At 40.7% G+C, this 20,896-nt stretch overlaps 1 protein-coding gene across 1 annotated transcript in view; it reads left to right on the top strand.

The window, feature by feature from the left end:
* The first annotated feature begins 1,098 nt into the window (after window positions 1–1,098).
* The window catches only part of nrxn3a (neurexin 3a), a 212,322-nt gene continuing 192,524 nt past the window's right edge, over window positions 1,099–20,896 (top strand). Inside the window, 2 exon segments of the mRNA XM_063500149.1 lie at window positions 1,099–1,320; window positions 11,930–13,056. Coding sequence (XP_063356219.1) covers window positions 12,372–13,056 — 685 coding nt within the window. The 5' untranslated portion in view covers window positions 1,099–1,320; window positions 11,930–12,371.

The raw sequence follows: 20,896 nt of genomic DNA, 5'->3' as shown, positions 1-20,896 counted from the left end.
AAGGTAAGCAGCATATGTTTCCCTGAGTAACTTTATCCAGGTGGAAAGCAGGTGCTTGACTGTGTGTGTGTGTGTGTGTGTGTGTGTGTAGGCAGTTACACAGGGAGATTAAACAAATGTCCATGTCATGCCTACCTCTGTTTATTCAAATCTATTCATGTAACAATAATGCATGCTTTTGCGGGCAGGACTTCCCACAGTTGAAATGATTAGAACTTGCTGTTCAACTCGTTTTTGGCTGGTTTGCTTTTTATTTCTGATAACATTTTAGTATTTTACATAAATGTCAAGGTCATTTTATCCTTGTAGTAAGATGAAGAAAGTAAAATATAAACAGTGGGTCTGTTTGCTGCACTGACAGTGTTGGATGTCCTTCATGAGTCTTAACAGGAACACAAATTTTGTTAAACGTGTGTTTTCTCTCACCAAATATATGTACTACCCCAATAATCTGAAGCATGTTATTATATAGGTGACGAATCAATTTCCCTCAGTGAGCACGGCAAAAGATAATAACAGTGAAACATTTTATGAGGTGTCTGCAGGCATTTCAGCACCTTGGATAGCAGCACTGTTAGCTTGCTGCTGACAGGCTCCTCCTCTAATAAAGCTTCTCTTTAGTGAAGATCCTCTTATTTCAACTACAAAGAAAGGCCACAATAAAGGGATTTATTAAAAAAAGGTAATTTAAAGAAAACTGAACACATTTTAATTTTTTGTCACATATTCTTCAATTATGGTTAAAACAAAAACAATGTAATGCATAATCAGTCAGGTTATCAGTAATATCGATTACACTGTAAACACAGCACAAATCAATGGCTGAGTGCAGCTACGCCTTACATCATGCTCTTCTCCACATGTGAAGCCCGAAAGATCTGGTATGCTGCTGACCCACGGTGATAAAGTGAAGCACCACACCTCCTGACAAAGCCTATTACCAGCCTAAAGCGCAAAAGACCATATTTAGAGGTGTGTGAGTGCGAAAGAGCGGGCCGTTATTAACCAGTATGCCTTTAAATGGCGTGTACTGGTGCTGAGGAGAGGGCGGACCTGGGTGGCGCGCGCGTGTGCGCCTTTCGCCTGCAGCCGCTGCAAGTGGCACCGAGCTAACAGCGGCTTTTGTGCCCATGATGCACCGTGGTCGTCGCACCTGTGAGGAAGGATAAAGCTGTCACTGTACCGTCTCTACATCAGCACCACCGGCGCCGGAAACACTGCTGCTTAAAAAAAACACAAGTCTGGACTAAAAAAGGAAAAAAGATTTCTGTGGAGTTGGATTTTAGCAGTTGGATACTCTTGGCTGTCTGTTTAACTAAGGTCAGTAACGTCGTCTGTGTAGTCTAGTCTGTCCATATCATTTATCCGCGTATGACTTGAACTGAGACAGGAGCATGTTCCTGGGAAAATATGGGGCAGAGGCGGATCGAGTTTCCACTCCTGACGGACAGGTATCACGGGACTAGCCACTTTTACGGGAGTTTCCCCTTCACTCACAATTTTTACGCACCGAAACGAAACGGCGAACGTGCCGAGTCTCCTTGAAGGAAAAGTCGCGTCTGAGGGGCTGAAAATGAGAATTTCTGCCATGTTGTCTTCTAAATTGGTCTGATGGAACAGACGCACAGTGACAGGCGGGTGTAGAATTACACCCCCCCCCCCGCTCTCTCGGTGTTTACAACAGAAATGCTCAATTTTCGTTTCATTATATTTCACACATACACAAATAAACATGCTCGTGTTGAATATGAAAAACAGGGCTTTGAGGGAAACCTGCAGAACTCGTTTTTAAAATGATGAATAATAGATGAGATGAACGCCAGGTGTCCAGTGTCCGCGCATTGTTCTTGTCTGCAGCTTTTATGCTGGAATGTCAAACACACTGCGACGCCCTTTAGGCCCGACAAACCCAGCCTACAATCTTTACATTTAGCTTCATGTCATTTCGTGTCATTTGAGCAGTTTGATTCATGACCTTCCGGAGATGGACAGCGCGCGGCGGCAGGCTGCACGTTTCCTCGCCATGAAATAACCATCACATTCCTCAATCATCCCCCCTTTTTCTGATTTTTTAAAAGCTAAGCGCAACTCAACGGAATTCTTTAAAAGCCTTCACATTACTCTATCAAGATCAATAATAGCCGGTTAAACAAGATCCTTCAGTTTTAGCATTGGCTTGGAAAACGAACGTGCTCCGCTGAAATGGAGCATAGCGATTATATGTGAGGAAAATTTCATTTCCGTAAGAGGAGTTTTTGGATTTTGGATTTTCCCCGGTGGATCAAATGGCGTCCGCAGTAACAGCAGGTTTGCTGACTGCTCTGCTCCTCTCAGTAAACTGCATTTCATGGCGCACAATAAGCTTACAACTTTTTTTCATCTGCATCAATCCACATTTGCTGAAGGGGCCTGCTTTAACTGGGCCCGATTATAAGATCAGCTCGAATTCATTTAACAACAACAACAACAAAATAAATAAATAAATAAATAAAATGTCATTTTAATTGGACAGTCTTTTCCCCTCTTTTACACCATTTTTTTTACACTGCGGCAAATGCAGGATGTCTCATTTACATCAAATCTGACTGTTTTCCACTGGAGAAAAACAAAAGGCCCCGTGCTTGTATAAAAATCCACCGTCTGCCGCAAAATAACAATCAAGGCCTCGATCTGACGCCGTCTAACATCTGCAGCTCTACTTCGAACCCATGAACAAGAGTGAAAATGAGTTCAGGCGGATGGCAATTAGATATTTTTTCTTCGCCGCTGCAGTGCATATTTCGATGTGTCGGATTTGTAGAGTTAATAGGATTAGATTTTTTTTGTGCTTTTATGCACGGGGAATTCCTAATCTGGATTTTTTAACGCTTCTGTGGATGGGCGTAACCCAAACCTAGAGAATGCGTCTGTTTCCCCTGCAAAGGGCCCAATGATGTCTCATCACCTACACTTTAAATGGCTAATAATCTCCGAGGCTGACAGTTCTAGAAAGAAAAAAAAATCTTTCGTTTGATTATTTTTTAAATATTTCTCGGCAGGTTGTGTTAAATCTGATTGTAAATGTGTGTTCATTATTAACATGTGATCGAGTGTTGGATTGATATATACTGAAAAACGCCTCGGAATACGACGCGTGTTTGATGCAGAAATATAAAACACCCCCTCCGACTTAATTTTCCTTCATCCTAATTTAAGGTTAGGGTGGTGGTAGTGTGGAGGGTGGGGTGGGGGTGATTCGGGTAATTTGGCTGTCCTTTTTCCCCCGTGGTTGGCAGCCGATTAACTACGCTGACAAATCAAGTGTAAAAAGCCAAGGGCTCTCAAGGTACCACTAATCCCACTGGGCGGGGAGAGTCAAATAATACGCAGCATTCTGGAGAATGCTCTTTTCTTTAGTTTGGTCGTTTTCTGCATTTTTTCGTTGTGAGTGTGTCATTGTTGGGCCATAAAAAAATCTAAATTTTGTGAACAACTGATCATTTAAAATTGTATGTGTCAGCCTGAAAATACAAGTTATTTCTAATGAAGGTTTTAGGCTTAATGATGGGCCATTCGATAACCGAGTTTTTGGATAATATGGGAAATATAAGGTGATTAAAATACCTTCAATCAAATGAAAAAAGTCCTCAGCTATTAGGCTGTCTGGTGTTACGTAAACGGGTGGTGGCGGTGTGTGTGTGTGGCTGAGAGGTGTATATCCGTGCTTTGGCTGTAGCGTACACGTGCAGTCGTTTATTCTTTTTATTCGAACGTGCACACTCGTGATTATACTTATGGAGTGTATGCTGTATGCGTGCCCTCGCGCGCTCGCGTGTTGCGTGTACTGCCGTTGGTAAAGTATAGGCGTCTGTGGTGTCGTTGAGCACACGTGCACGAGGCTGTGGGAGTTTGTGGGGTGCTGGGTGCTCTCTGACTGGGTGATGTAATGCCGTGAAGGGTGCTGCAGCAGAAATCACGGAGCCCAGAGAAGGCGTGTCCTGCCTGCTGAGAAGCTGGATAACAACACGGTGCCCACGCGCAACCGCTGCCAAATACACCCCCCTCCCGCTCTCTCCCTTCCTTTGCTCCACAAACACACACACCGTCCCTCAGCTTAGCTTTCTTTTCATGTTGCTGTTATTTAATTTAATGAACTTTTAGTTTATTTTAGTAGTTTAAAAACGAACAATCTGCAGTAATAAAATATGGAAGCTTTTAACAGGTCAGCAAAGAAAATAAGGAGACTAAATGTTGACTCATTTCATGCTGAAGGTTTTAGGGTTAGATTTTAATAATGAATATATTTGGTTTCCACGACGTTCCTCTGTTGATACATTGAATTGTACGATAATTGTATGAATAAAAATATAAAACAAAAAAACAAATAAACAAACAACAACAACAAAAAAAAAAACCAACCCAAAAACCCAACAATGTTTTCAGTCAAACTAATTACAATTTCCACCTTAAAAAGATGAAATGATAGACTTATTTTAGTCAACTTCTAATAGAGATTCTGCACATTTTGCCAGTACCTTGGTACATATGATGGATTGTTAGGTTGTCGTCATATGAGATTTTCATGGCATGATTATCATGTCTGAGAGAATTATCAAAAAACATTATTACTGTCTAAAAAAACTGAACAATGATCATTTTACCATCTCTTAATCTCATCTGTAATTTCATGTTTCATTTCATGCCAAAGGAATAAACACATGAGTACAGAGAAGCAAAGAGATGTTCAATTGAGGAACAAATACACGCTATAAAGCAGCTTGTCCCGAGGTTTCAGACCATCACAGCATATCGTCACATCCAGTCTGTGTAGAAGAACTGAGCCCAAATGCATCTGCCTAAAATGGTGGATCAGTGCTGCTCTGTGTACCAGGAAAGGTCTGTTACAGACTTGAAGTATGTGTTTGCAGTGTGATGAAGAATAGTGTTAGGGTGTTTTGTGAAATGCATGAGTGGGAATGGATGAGGTGAAACATCCCTCCCTCCTCCCTCTCTGTTTCCACTCATCTTTCCTTCTGCTGTCTCTCCTCCTCCTCCTCTCCACTGTCAGCATGCATGTGCTGCTCAAATGATTTTGTACCACTGCAGCAATAAAGCCAGGCAAAGAAAATGGCACTTCTTTGAATCCGCTGTGAGATGCAAAATGGCCAGTGTCTCTGTACGTATCTGGAGGCTTTACTCTCAGTGAGATAAGCACGTCCCAAAAATCTGTAGCCTGAGATATTATCGTTAAGCTATGGAGGACATTTTGTCTCTGCATCTGGACAGCATTACCGCATGCGTGTGTGTTTTTGTGCAACGGGTTACGCTTGTGATCAGGGCACCTGCTGTAAAATTACTGGCAAGTAGCATCAATTTAAACACAAGAGGCCAGCCGATTGGTCGCTTTCATCTGCATTTGCACACACACACACACACACACACACACACACACACACACGCTTCACTCCAGTCCGTGTGGCTCTTAATAGGATTCAGTGTGCTGCTGCCTTTTGTCAGTGAGTGTATGTGGACTCGTCCCTGTGGGGTTTGTCAAAGGAGCCTTTTACCGAGAACAATGATCCATGCCGTTTAGCCTTTTAACCCCCAACACTTCTCACACAGCAACAAAAGACACACACGTGTGCACACGCGTCGTGCAGAGTGTACACATCCTGAAACCAAAACTGCAGACTTGCACCCTCAATTTCTTACTGCCTAATACTGCGATGCCCATGTGGGGCTGATAATGCAAATTACGACTACAACCACAGAACATTAAAAATCAAGATTTTACTAATTTGAACATTCATAGAAGATTTCAAAGGGTTTGAACTATACCTGCAGCCTGTGCTGCTAGCTGGAAGTCCCTGTTTTCAGTAAATCAGCTAAACATTATGTTCTCACCATCCTGCAGGTCTTTTAAAAAATTTTAATTAATTTTTTTGGGATGTGTATTAAAGTGATGCATAATGTTTTGTAGATGATGGCCGCTACTCGAGTAATATAAAATGCACATTCTTAACATCCTTAATATCCGAGTAAATGAAATGATAAAGTTTGCTTCTAAATGCAACATTTAATAATCATCTTTGGCATTAATGAAGAAGAGAACTGTTTCCAAGAGTGGAGCAGCTGATAATTGAGGGGTTCAGCATAGCACAGTGAGATAGTGCAGGTGTACTAATTGGAAGGTTGGTATTTTAAATCCTGGCTGCCCTAGTCAGCATGCTGAAGTACCCTTGGGCAATCTACTGAACCCTGAACTGATCCCGACGGATTCGTTGGAGTATGAATGCACGCTGTGTGCATTCACTTAGATGTGGAACGTGCTTGTGTGAATGAAACATGTTCTATAAAGTGGTCTGAGTGAAAGGTGCTCTAGAAGAACCAGCCCACTGTAGACATTGTGTGTGCTGATAGAGTCATGTGACACAATCACACAACACGTAAAAGTCTTATGAGGATCGTTTTGGAGGTTCAGGGGTCAGTGATATGCAAACCTGACATCCATGGCTGTCTCTGGCATCTGCCCTGGTTTCGTTTTGAATTCTGTTATTTTTGCTGAACAGACACTGCAGAGACTCTCTCCATCAAAAATGGCTTAATTTATGTCAGTAATGTCAATTTGGCCTTTTTTGGCTGCTTTACTTTACTGGGTTACATCAAGTTGTATTACCATGGTAACCCAAGCAAACAACCAAGTAATGATCAACAACATAAAGCAAAATGTTATGTGTGTCCGTGTAAAACAATATAATAAAACATTTCTTGATTTCATTTCTCAGTTTATACTTGAAAACTGTCCAGCGATATTAACACGACTGCACTGCATGTTTATACTGGTGTGTTCACAGAGGTGAACATTCCTGTGGAAATGGTTTGCATAACTCGTACCACTGGGCACATACTAAGGCTGTATGAGTAGTTGACACAGTTTAGCCCAGAAAACAATTTGCAGTAACATCTGGTTAAGAATTCATCATTAATTATGATCCACAATACAATGAGCCCACATTTCAAAAGAGCTGAAAAATGAGTGGTGCAGATTTTTCACCCAAACAGTTGTCACATGACATCTCGCCAGAGCTCCCACCCCGAGACACAGCAAAGGATTCGAGTGGTGTTTCAATAAACTCACTGAGAGTGTAAATATTCAAAGGAAAGATGATTTATTATTATTGTAGACCATGTACAGAAGACGCTTTGTGAAATACTCTGGTCGGCTGATCTTCATACATTTAATAATAATTATCACATACAACAACAAAATACATCAGTACTGTGTGTACAAATAAAAAACCCCACATCATTGCTGTAAGTGTCAGTATTACATTTATGTTAGAAGACTGTTTTAGATCAAAGTCATGAAGGTAACATTTTTGTATAATTTGTGTCAGTTTGTGACACCAAATTAAAAGTCTTTGAACGTACAACTGTCATATGAAAATGTATCAAATTCTTTCATCATGATCAACTATGAAGCTTAACTGATCCTAATGCTGTGCATGAAAAAAAAAGAAAAAGAAGTGCTTAATTTTAGTTATGTCTTATTTATAATGGGGTTTTACACACACACACACACACACACACACACACGCACACACACACACACACACGCACACGCACACACACACACACACACACACACACACACACACATTGAGAGAGAAAATGCAGCAGTTGGGAAGTAATATTGTGCACAAATATATATTAATGAGAATGTATGTACGACAGAATATGTATTGGAAACATTGCCAGTTCCGACACTTTTATTAATTTCTAATATTAATGAGTTTTAGGTGCAGGCCTGTAACAATCCCTGCTAAATATTACCCTGATTATTATATAACAGGGAGCAGTGTGCATGAACAGATACAGAAAAAGTAGAACTTCATGTTGATTATTCAAAGATATTGTTTTCAGTTATCACTCAGGAGTGGAGGACGTACTTGTTGCAGTGGAGATATGGATTATTATTATGTATCAGTTTGCATGCCTCCTCCACACTCAGGTTGGCCTGTGTTGTTTGATTTTATAATTTCACTGTAATTTATGTTCACAATTTCATGGCTCCATGTCGGAATATGTTGGGAAACTTTGAATTCCAGAAAGATTTATTCTACTGTGATGGTGAGAAAAACTGGTTGCTGTAGATCACAGTGGGACATGAACTGCTGGTGAATTAAATGTACAGCTGTATACATTTCCTCGTCTGATTCATTATGTGCACAAAAACTACTCAGATTACTTTAGTAAGGCACCAATTTTTTTTTTTTTACACATTTTAGTATTTAAAAACTAAAAAATGCAGTACAGTAAAAGAGCCACACCTCTGTATATTTCACTGGGAAAAGAGGTACAAAGGGAAATTTCACTGCTCCAAAAAGTAAAAGGAACACTTTTTATTCAGAGTGTAGCATCAAGTCAACTAAACTTCTGTGATCTTGATCCGATCAGTTACAGCGCATCCAGAAAGTATTCCAAAATGGATTCAATTCACTTTCACCTTACATTCTACACACAATAACCCATAATGACAAAGTGAAAAATGTTTGAATGAAATTCTTGCAAATGTATTAAAAATTAAAAGGAATAAAAATGCATGTACATAAATATTCAGTCTCTGTCCTGACACTCAGAATTGGAAGTGGAGGATGAAAGTAAGAAGCAGGGTCTTGAAATCGACAAAAGGCACCTGAAGCACTTCCAGACAATGAGAAGCAAAATTCTCTATCCTACTATTGCTATTTCCCTACTAGGGTGAAACCTCCTCAAAAAACCCAGGTGGGTAGAAAATTTTAGGCCCAGCAGGAACTGTGAGACTAGTCAGGGTCAAGAGAAAGATGAATGCAGGAATTTACAGAGACATCCTTAATGTTAACCACTCTGTTAATGTCCTTAAGATGCAAGGCCAGAGCCCAGACTTGAACCTGACTGAACATCTCTGGAGAGATATGAAAATGGCTGTGCACCGATGCTCCCCATCCAACCTGGTGGAGCAATTGAGGTTCTGCAAAGATGAGTGGGAGAAATTTCCCAAAGACAGGCGTGCCAAGCTTCCAGCATCACACTCATGAAGGCTGGAATTGCTGTCAGAGGTGGTTCAACATAATATTTAGCAAAAGCTGTGAATACTTACGTATGTGTTACATTTTTGTTCTTTATTTTTAATACATTTGCAGGAATTTAAGCTGTTTTTTCATCTTCTCATTAAGGGCTATAATGCAAAGAATTATGAGGTGAAAACAAATTGAATCCACTTTGGAATAAAGCTGTGACGTGACAAAATGGGAATACTTTCCAGATGCACTGCAGGTAACGGGTGTTGCTAATCAGTTTGAGGTGCCTTGGTGTTAATGAGACAACAGAGGAGCAACAAAGAGACAACCCCAAAACAAGAATGGTTTTACAGGCGGGGGCCTCTTACAACAGGATTAAGATCGGTAGAGCTCTACAAAATGAACTCTGTCAGGCCACAGGTGTGAAGGTCTCTGACCAAACAATCAGAAACAGACTTCATGAGGTTGGCCTAGGACCCACCGTCCTCTAGTGGGGCTTGTGATCACTGCCCCACATTGTGGAATACGGTTGGGATGTGCCATATATATCAGAATCAGCAGGTCTACCACAGGTTCACCTTAAGCACATGTGACAGACACGGAGAAGGTTGTGCTGCCTGTAACTTTTTTCAGCATGACCAGTTTGGTGGTCATATGATGGTCTGAGTGATATAACCATAGAGGGACGCTCATACCTCTACAGGTTACGCAGAGGCACCTGATAGGTATCGGGATGATAGACAGATCGTCAGACCTGACACATTGTCGGGGTTCTTCTTTATGCTGGTCTAAAGAAGTCCTTGATCACATGAGATCATGTGGAGTTCCTAGAGGATCAAGGACTCAAAACCATTGCCTGAACCCGACCCATGCCTGACCTAAATCCAAAAGAACATCTCTGGTTCATTATGTTTCGGTCCATCTGACCCTGCCAGGTTGCATCTCAGACTGTCCAGGAGCTCAGTAAAGCCCTGGTCCAGATCTGAGAGGAGTTCCCCAGGACACCATCCTGCTCTCTGTGAGCATGCCTCAATGTTGTCAGGCATGCATAAAAGCACATGAGGACCATACAAACTACTGGGCACTATTTTGAGTTGCTGCAATGAAATTTCAGGCTAGCCTACTGTATTTCTTTTCCACTTTTCATTTCCATCCCTGCCCTTATGTGCCATCTTTTAGTTCCTACCCAGTCCATATCAGTACAGATATCCAGTTTTTTTCCAAGTGTTCCTTTATTATTTTTTATTTTTAGCAGTGTGGTATAGAAAATATAATTCCACCAATTTTGAACACTTCCTCTGCAGCACTGGCTGAAATGAAGCCCCGAACCATAACAGAGCCTCCACCGGGGCTTACACATTGCTGTACACACTCAGAAACTGCTTTTCTGACAGTTTCACCTACAAATTTCAATACTTGTGTTCATCATACTGTAAGTCCAGTTGCCACAGATGTTTGTAGACGAGTGCTTGTGTAATTTGGCATAGATCAGCTTTTTTCTACCTTAAGATCGGCTCCATGACAGCTACTGTGAGACCTTTCTAACGGCGCTCCAGTGAACACAAGCCGGATGAACTGAGGGTCCAGGAGCAAGTCTTAGCCTCTGTGTCATGTCTTTAAATGTTTCGCTGTTTCTTAAAGACATGGTTTTCAGATATTATCTGCTTTGTGTAGTTTTTTAGGCCTGACACTTCTTCTTTTGTCCTCCAGGTGTCCAGTTTCCTTCAGTTTTTAAAGGTCAGATGTGTTCTGGGATATGTCAAGTTATTGGTGCAAAAAGACCATTTGATGCCTATCTTTGTGTTGTGTTTGTTATTTGTTTTTTTTATAGATTAGACTAAAGATGATGTAGTTTAAAATGAGTTCTTTTCTATGCTGTCCTCTCTTGAGTTTGGTGCTTTTTGATGCTTGAGTGTTTCATAGGTTAGTGTTAGTGTTGGGAAGCTTAACTAAAAACAAAAGCAAACATCTCTGAAAATGGTCAGCGACAAGGACCGGATTGAAAATGAGTGAAAAGCAGCTATGATGGTCCAAAGACAAACTTCAGAAAACTATTGAACCTCAGGCTCACTGTAAGCTCGTTGTTCTTTGTCCTTGGACGTGAATAAATCAAAAAATAAGTAAAGCAACGAGAGGTGTCTCAAGATTTTTGGATAGTACTGTGGAAGGACTTGACAGTTCATACAGAAAGCATAAATATAATTTTTAGGAATATAAAAGACTGAGTGTACAATTTGTCTGTATTAAAAAAAATATAAACTGAGATTTTATTAAATAAAATAGTATTTAGCTAGTGGATATTGGATCAGTGCCTGCTTGTGTTTTTTCTGTGCTTCTTTTTATTCAGCTGAAAGCTGAAGCTGAAAGCTGTCTCTCCAGGCTGGTCATCAGATAAAGGCAGTGCGCCTGGCTGACTGATAGTCATGCACTGCCATGAGAATAATGAGACTAATTTCCCTAGCAGATGACCGATAACTCCCAACAACCTTTGTGGAGGAGGGAAAAATGCAGTGATTTCACAGGCACTGTTATTCAGGATTGTTTTCTGCAGCGTGCAGGTTAGAAAGAAAAGGTTGAATGTATTTTAGTGGACCATTCACAGCTGAGTGTGTAACCTGGTTTTTCCCTCTGATTATCTCTGCATATCTCTGAATATGAAATAAAGATGATGAAATTCTAATAAACAAAACTGCATTTTTACAACAAGTGTTTTCCTAGCTGCTAAATACAGATGCATTTCAGTGCTCTACTTTGTGTGAGTACAGTTGGTATGAGAGTCTGCCACTGAAACTGCATCCATGTGAACAGTATGGTACAAAGAGCTGCAGTGGTCTAGGATGTGTGCTGCATAGTGGACTCATTGTAACCATGTGCCTTCTGTTTTGTGACAGGGATGTAACTGCAAAAGGCCAGCGGCTCCCCTGCCAGCTCCACATCCCAGCAGACAAAATGAAGGAGGAAATTCCACTCACATGACCTCGCACCACAAGTCTCCATCTTCGTCCGGTCTGAAGAGCAGGGCGACGTCTTAAAGCCCGGTCTCCTCCTTCTGTCAGCTTGCTCTGTAACATTTAAAAGGACAACAATCACTGCCCTGCAACACCTGGACAATTTATTGCGATTTACCTTACGACTGTTAACTACAACGACTGTTCTCCTGCTATTGCCCTTTCCCTCTTTTAAAGACATATTTTTTTATAATAAATGTTTATCCAAATATATCTATATTGTGGATTGAACTGTGGAACCCTGAAATTGAGTCCAGTCCCTGAGATTTGAATCGAACCGAATTCTCGTCAGACATTTGTTTGGATTAAGAAATTATTTACAGCTATGGATCTTGTAGGTTTTTCTATCAGGCTGCATGTGTTCCTCAGCACATGCCTGGGACTGGAATTTTTAGGTACACCAGGTCAGTGGGCACGCTACCTCCGCTGGGATGCCAGCACCCGCGGTGACCTCAGCTTCCAGTTTAAGACAGAGGCCTCAGACGCACTGTTGCTGTACTTTGACGATGGAGGTTACTGTGACTTTCTACAGCTCTCAGTGGCGGAGGGACTACTGCAGCTGCGCTTCAGCATCGACTGTGCTGAGACCACTGTTGTGTCAGACAGACGGGTAGATGACAGCAGCTGGCACTTTGCCACCCTGAGCAGGTACAACCTGCGCACAGTGCTGGTGCTGGACGGCCAAGCCAAAGCAGGCGAGGTAAAGCCTCAGCGTCAGTTCATGAAAATAGTCAGCGACCTGTTCCTAGGTGGAGTGCCTCAGGATATCCGCAGCGGTGCACTTACACTGCCTACAGTGCGAAACATGCAGCCCTTCAGTGGCACAATCACAGACCTCAAATATGGCATCTCACAGCCCCTGTTCCTAGGAAGCCTTAACGTGCCGCTGGAGTCGGAAGGATGGTGCACCGTGAACCCGTGTGAGAATGGTGGGATGTGCACAGTGGTGGACGGAGAACCGATTTGTGACTGCTCCAAAACAGAATACAAGGGCCGCTTCTGCAGCGAAGGTAAAATACCTAGAAATCCTGCTGCTATTGATCCTGAAAGATTTAGACAGGACTAAAACTGCTAAAACTTCAAATTTAAACTTGGCGTGTTAGCCTCTCAGTATCCTGGCGGTTGGTAGCGACGTCTTCCAGGTTATAGTTATGTTCCCCTTTTCTACTGTAATGAGACTTTATTTGAAAGATCTTCTGACATCTTCTGTTTCTGAAACAGCGTTTGTGTTAGCATGTGGCTAGCAGTATAACCCCGCCTATATTCTTACTCTTACGTGGTTTCGCTCTAAGAGGCAAAGCTGAACTAGCTCAAATAAGAATGGGCTTTAGCTGGGACAGTATATAGCTGACTTTAGTGTAAATAACTTCATAATAAGAACGTTAAAACGTTGTCCTTTTGCAGATAACTTGGCTTTTTTCCCTCCGCTGTCACAGCAGGAATCTGGGCGAGCGTGTGGATGTGTTTTTGTATGATTACACCATAAAATCAGAATCTAATCCAGCCACAGTTAGTGAAGTCCAGGTTAATGACATCGGCCCTGCTGGCAGTGATAAGGATGCCTTTCCAGAGAACGGGGCCCCCCGAGTCCCTTTACCCAATCACACGATGGCAGGTGCTTTATATCACATCCTTTTGTGCTGACAATTTTGCTAGAGCTGTGTTTCAATTGCTTTACAGATGTGTGTAGCCAGGGTGAAATTGATTTCTATTTAAAGAAACCTCCTTTACTTATTTCCTCCCTACAGGCCAAATAAAAGGCACGTTGATTGACTTTACATAGAAACTTCTTGTCATTTGATAAATCCTGAGCTCTGAAAATTCACTTCTTTCTCGTAGTAATTGTGAACAGTACCATTGGTACATGAAATAGATCCCAGCACCTCTTCTTCTTTTATGTGTGCTGAAAACTCTTTCCATGAATTTAATTATTCACAATCAATACACATTTGTCCAAGCCACCATCCTTCAGCTGCTAAGTAGACACAATAATCTGACTCCTTATAAGATAATCAATACCACTTAGATGAAAAAGTCCCTGGACTCTTTTTTTGTTTAATTAATTTAGATCAGATGTCATTTAAATACATTTATTCTTCTATTTTGCTCCATTTTTTGTAGACTTTGGCGTGCTTCTCTTAACCTTTCACAAATATAGAATTTCCATCCCATTTGGGCTGATGCCACATCCCCAGCACACAGACAAAGGCCAGGGAATCTGGAGTTGAAAGATTAGACTCTTTTAATCTCTCTTCGAGGTAGGAGGAGGTATGAGGGCTTTCCTTTTTCTCTCTGTCTTGGTTGTAGCTCAGCTGCTTTGCCTTTGTACAGCTGATTGAAGGAAGGCATTTAACTCACACGGAGGGAAGAAGTGTTTGTGCATTGATTCGTGTCTTTTGGTTGCTTTTGAGAACTGGAGAAGACTGCCTAACGTTTAATATCATGTGCAGAGTGGTGGACTGTCTGCTTGAGAGGGGAAGCCACACTTTCTGTATACTGACCTGTCTGCTCCCAGAGCCAGTCCAATATATAAGAACATTTTGTTATCCTGTTATCAGACCTGTTATTTGCCTTCATCCTTTACTATTTAGAAGATTTATAACATTTCTAAATGGGACATTTGGGCAGGGCTCTTTCAAAATTTAGTTTAGTTTCCATTTAGTTTCTTGTTTTCTGTCTTAAAGCCTGATTCTTTGGGATGCGTTTGCTGACATTTCCTACAATATGATTTTTACATGAAGAGAATGAAACCTATTAAGACATGTCTGTAGTCTCAGCTCAGGGAAGCATTTGTCCAAGTTTGTTCTGTCTTTAGACTGATGGATTAAAAAATGATGATAAATTAAGATAATGAATATGATGAAGGTGATGTCAGAAGATTATATTGCTGTAGGAGAGAGAGCTCACTTTTGAATCTGTTACTATCTAACCATCTGTCAAAACTGGCACAGTTTTAGGAGACAGAAGCAGATCAACACAGGTGCAAGTTTCTCTAGTTTTTTTTTTTTTACTCAAAATATTTTTATTGAACAATTGTGGTTACAGTTAACAAAACAAGAGAGAAAAAAGACGAAGGGAAACATAAAAACAGGCTACACTGAATACAAAACAGAACTTCTCACGTTGGAACATAAAAAAATAAAATTAACAAAACGTTTCTCTAGTTTTTAAAACACATGAAGGTGGTGTAATAGGTGGTGTAATAGGTGAAGTAATAGGTGGAGTAATAGGTGGTGTAATAGGTGAAGTAATAGGTGGTGTAATAGGTGGTGTAATAGGTGAAGTAATAGGTGGTGTAATAGGTGGTGTAATAGGTGAAGTAATAGGTGGTGTAATAGGTGGTGTAATAGGTGACGTAATAGGTGGTGTAATATGTGGTGTTATAGGTGGTGTAATAGGTGGTGTAATAGGTGAAGTAATAGGTGGTGTAATATGTGGTGTTATATGTGGTGTTATAGGTGGCGTAATATGTGGTGTAATAGGTGGTGTAATAGGTGAAGTAATAGGTGGTGTAACATGTGGTGTAATAGGTGAAGTAATAGGTGGTGTAATAGGTGGTGTAATAGGTGGCGTAATATGTGGTGTAACATGTGGTGTAATAGGTGAAGTAATAGGTGGTGTAATAGGTGAAGTAATAGGTGAAGTAATAGGTGGTGTAATAGGTGGTGTAATAGGTAAAGTAATAGGTGGTGTAATATGTGGTTTACTATGTGGTGTTATAGGTGGTGTAATAGGTAAAGTAATAGGTGGTGTAATATGTGGTGTAATAGGTGGTGTTATATGTGGTGTTATAGGTGAAGTAATAGGTGGTGTAATATGTGGTGTAATAGGTGGTGTAATATGTGGTGTAATATGTGGTGTTATAGGTGGTGTTATAGGTGAAGTAATAGGTGGTGAAATAGGTGGTGTAATATGTGGTGTAATATGTGGTGTTATAGGTGGTGTTATATGTGGTGTTATAGGTGAAGTAATAGGTGGTGTAATAGGTGGTGTAATAGGTGAAGTAATAGGTGGTGTAATATGTGGTGTAATATGTGGTGTTATAGGTGGTGTAATAGGTGAAGTAATAGGTGGTGTAATATGTGGTGTTATAGGTGGTGTTATAGGTGAAGTAATAGGTGGTGAAATAGGTGGTGTAATATGTGGTGTAATAGGTGGTGTAATAGGTGAAGTAATAGGTGGTGTAATATGTGGTGTAATAGGTGGTGTAATATGTGGTGTTATAGGTGGTGTAATAGGTGGTGTTATAGGTGGTGTAATAGGTGAAGTAATAGGTGGTGTAATATGTGGTGTAATATGTCGTGTTATAGGTGGTGTTATAGGTGAAGTAATAGGTGGTGAAATAGGTGGTGTAATATGTGGTGTAATATGTGGTGTAATAGGTGGTGTAATAGGTGAAGTAATAGGTGGTGTAATATGTGGTGTAATAGGTGGTGTTATAGGTGGTGTAATAGGTGGTGTAATAGGTGGTGTAATATGTGGTGTAATATGTGGTGTTATAGGTGGTGTAATAGGTGAAGTAATAGGTGGTGTAATATGTGGTGTAATATGTGGTGTTATAGGTGGTGTAATAGTGGGCAGGCAGGTGGGTTTACTTCTAGATGGGCCCAACATAACTGTTACTCTCTTTGTTAAGCCTGTTATTGTTGTATTATTATACGCAGACCATACTTATGTATATGAACTGGTTCTTATATTGTGGATATTGTGGATTTGTATTCTCAGAAGTATGATGAATGGACTATAGAATAAATCCTTGGGACTAGTAGTCACCCATTATCAGTCATGTGGTGTGTGTACTGGTTAAAGAGGACTGTTTATGTATATCTTTGAGTGATCAGAGTAGAAAAGCGCTTTATAAATACCGGTCCATTTACTGTTTACCTCAGCCTTATGTAATATATTCTGATGCAGTGTTTCCAAAATAATGACACCGATGTCTGAACAGCTAATGTGAAGCCAAAAGCTCAGGCTGCTCTGACACATAATGTGCAATGCAAGCACACAGAAATAATAATAATTAAAAAATGTAAGTTAAAAGATTATCATTAATTTAAAGATAAACGACACACACACACACACACACACACACACACACACACACACACACACACACACACACACACACACACACACACACACACACACCTAACAACCTTTTATCTATTGACCCTTGTAGTTTGATAGGGTGCTTTCTCCCGACCTTGATTTGTAGCCTCCATGCTGGGACCCATTCCCATTGTTGATTTATGTCTGGCTCTCCCTCCTTTGCCGATCCGCCTGGCTGCCTTCTGCAGAGCAGTGATAGGTGAGGGATGCAGGGGCCTCTTCCAAACCAGAGAGAATTTAGATTAGTTTTTGTTAAGGCATAAATGACATGCTTAATGAGGCTGGCTGGCATGGATTGGTCGATTGGCTGCTTTCTGAATACATTATGGAGAGAAACTGATATCTTACTGAAAGTAACAAATACAGCTTTTAGCATATATTCTAAATTTATTCTTCTAAAACTCGTGTAAATTATTTAGAGATAATGACCACTGTGATTAAAAAATGCAACTAAAAAGAATCTTACGTGTTTCAATATAAATATCAGAAACCAATCTTTGTCAAGTTTCTTGGTTTTTTGGCCTTTTTCAGCTTTTATCAGACAGATCAGTGAAGCAACAACAGGAAAGCAGGGCAGATATGTGGCAAAGGGTCACAGGTCAGACTTGAACCCAGGCCGGCCGCTTTCAGCCATATGGCATGTAGGCGCCGGGGAGTTAACCCGCTCCCCCCGTTCCTCTTCACTTTCATTTGTGCTTTAGCCTTTCATTCTCATTCTACTCTGTCTTTGTGAATTATGCATCATCCCAAGCAGAAGGAGACTCAAAGCAGGAGAGATGTACTGTAGTAGTTAGCAACCAGTTTACTCAAACAATAAAGTGAATATCTATGAACAAGTGCCATGTGCAAAACATACAAGCCATCAGGTATGCAAGGAATACCACTTTGCACTTCACTTCGGAAGGTAATATAATTGTGACAAACATGTCTGTGGTCACATTTGCTAGTTTTAGCAGCTGACAGAGCAGGATATCTGCTGTCTCCACTTCTGCCAGTGAGTTTTAAGAGCTGGATATGCCTACTTATCAACTTTACTAGCTCTTTCCACTTTTTCCAGCACATTGGGAACAGTAAGCTAATAGGATACATTAGATAGATACCTGGTCGTGTTTTAAGTCTTCAATAAAAATTCTTAAAATTAAATATTAGTTTTTTGGCATGTCTGTTTAGGTTTGGCAGAAGATAAGCTGATTCTTTGCTGTGACAAAAAACCTACATCTGATCGATGGTACTTTATTTAGAAGCATGTGCACTTGGGCAGAGTTTTAAACTTATTAAAACAAAGATGCACCTTTGTGTGTTAAAAGTATCTGAGGAATGTGCGATGCAGTAAAACAGCACTAATTGTTTAACCACTTTAAGCCAACCAGGTTACTGAGAAACCAGTAACTCAGAGGTCGTGCCACATTTTAGCCACATACCAAACAAGCATTGTTTGAGAAACTAAAAGAAGCAGGTAACAGTGATTTCATTATACTGAGCTACCAGCTGTATCGTACTGAACCTGGACATTAGCAGGTAGCTTCTGCTGCATGTCTCAGCTGTATGTTCATATGAACATGAACCATGGCGGCTGGTGGAAACTTAGTTCTTTAGGTCCCTGAATGGTGAATGTGTGTGTAGATAACTGGTCAGTGTATTGGTTTACCTTTTGTGTTTCTAATTTGCAGAAAAAAAAAATCAGTTAGCCAACAATGATGATAGAAAGTAGGTTTTGAATGCCTCATTAATCACTGCGCTCTCACACTTTTTTCCTGTACATCATGAATCATCCCTTTAAGTAATCCACTTTCAGCTCTAATCCTCTCCTATCCTCACGTCACCTTTCGGGTACTGAATTAAAAGCAGCATAACCTTACTGGTAGCTGTGTATCCACTGATGAATAAACAGATTTGTCAAAGTCCTCGTGAATCACCTCAAAGTGTTTAGTAAGTAATTTGTAAAAAGCAATTTCTGAGGTGAGCTGGAGAAAACAGAGAGTGTTCAAAGGTTCCTGATTCGGTAATTGTATTGAATTAAATGCTACAAGGCTCCCAGTGGACATCTGTGAGTGTTTGACTGGTTTGTTGACTGGAACCTTCATCAAAAATGTATGTGTTCACATCTTTCTCTGTGTCTCTCCTTTGCTGCAGACACACACACACACATGCGCGCGCACACACACACATACACACACACACACGCACGCACGCACGCACGCACACACACACACACACACACACACATGCTTTGACTTTCTCCAGGTTGGTCTTCATTTGCCCACCCTCAAATACAAAACCAAGTAAGGTGACCCATGGGACTCACATTTCTCTGCTTTAACATATAACGAGTTCTCCAGTAGACTCTGTAGCACCTGCCACACTTGGACATGGTGTTTCTTCAGACTTCTGGAAAAGATTAGGATTGTAGAGATATAAAAGCATTAAGAGATAAAGGAAATCACAGCATTAGTGGCTAAAACACTGCAGGGTGTTTGTGAGTCCAAAGGGCATAGAAACTTAAAATACTTACAGTTTGTAAGGTTCGTGAAAACAGTGGCCCTTTGAAGGAATTAGAAAACTGAACTTTCAGAGGGAGTTGATATTTTTTTTATTGTAATTTGGTCTGAAATGTGGTAATTGATGCATGGCCTGAGACTGTTGTCTTTCTAAGCGACAAAGAAGAATCCTGCAACCACAGGAGAAGAGGATGGTATGTACTCAAGGTGATAGAAGTTACATAATCTGCTGTAGGCAACAGAGTACAAGAAGGAGATCTATGGAAGAATCCTAGGGTCTAGGTGGGGAGAGAGAGTGTTTTATCTTTACTGAAGACTGTTGGAGAACATGATATGCTTGTGATATCAAGGATAGCTGGGCTGCTCTGGATTCTGACTAGCAGGTGGAACAGCAGACTGGAGACAATGTGATGAATGGTAAATGGACTGGTTCTTATATAGCGCTTTTCTACTCATCTGAGCACTCAAAGCGCTTTATACAACTTGTGCATTCACCCATTCGCACAAGCACATTTTTCTAAGTGCTTCATAGCTAACATTCACACACATTCATACTCCGACGGATGCATCGGAGAGCAATTTGGGGTTAGTATCTTGCCCAAGGATATTTGGAATGCAGACTAGGGGAAGCCAGGAATCGAACCACCAACCTTCCGATCAGTAGATAACCTGCTGTACTACCTGAGCTACAGCCACCCCAAACATGAACAAAACAGGCTCTAAAATCTAAAAGATTGCATGCTCATGGTGATTGGTATGTTCTTCTGTGGGTACCCTCCATGTCTGAGTGGATGTGTGCTGTATGTTGATATACGTCTGTCTTGTATGGGTGTGTCTGTGTTTGAACTGGGAACAGGACCATGCGTTTCTGCAGAATTTCCTGAGGAAGCTGGTCATTGAAACTGAAGTCTGTCCTGTCAGTTTCTGGTCATGTCTCTTAACCAGTTCTCTTCATCTTAGTTTAGCTGTGTACACATTACAATGCTACTTTCAAAAGAAAGTTATTTGGATTTCAATATATTACAAGACTTTTACAGTTGAGCTTTAGTCATTAAACATGAGGCAAAGGATCAAATGTGACAATCAGAACTTTCAAAAGTAAGTTAAAGAACTATTAATACTATTAATGTAATATAGTAGATAAGAGGAGAAATACACACAAGGTTATTTTGGTCTCCTAACCACATGGAGACAGTCCACCAAATCATCAAGCAACTAAAGCAGTTATTCAGTACAGATGCAA

This window comes from Pelmatolapia mariae, linkage group LG16_19, assembly GCF_036321145.2.
Source record: "Pelmatolapia mariae isolate MD_Pm_ZW linkage group LG16_19, Pm_UMD_F_2, whole genome shotgun sequence".
NCBI classification, from domain to species: domain Eukaryota; kingdom Metazoa; phylum Chordata; class Actinopteri; order Cichliformes; family Cichlidae; genus Pelmatolapia; species Pelmatolapia mariae.
Note: the sequence above shows the minus strand (reverse complement) of the source record. Positions and strands in the feature narration are given on the sequence as shown.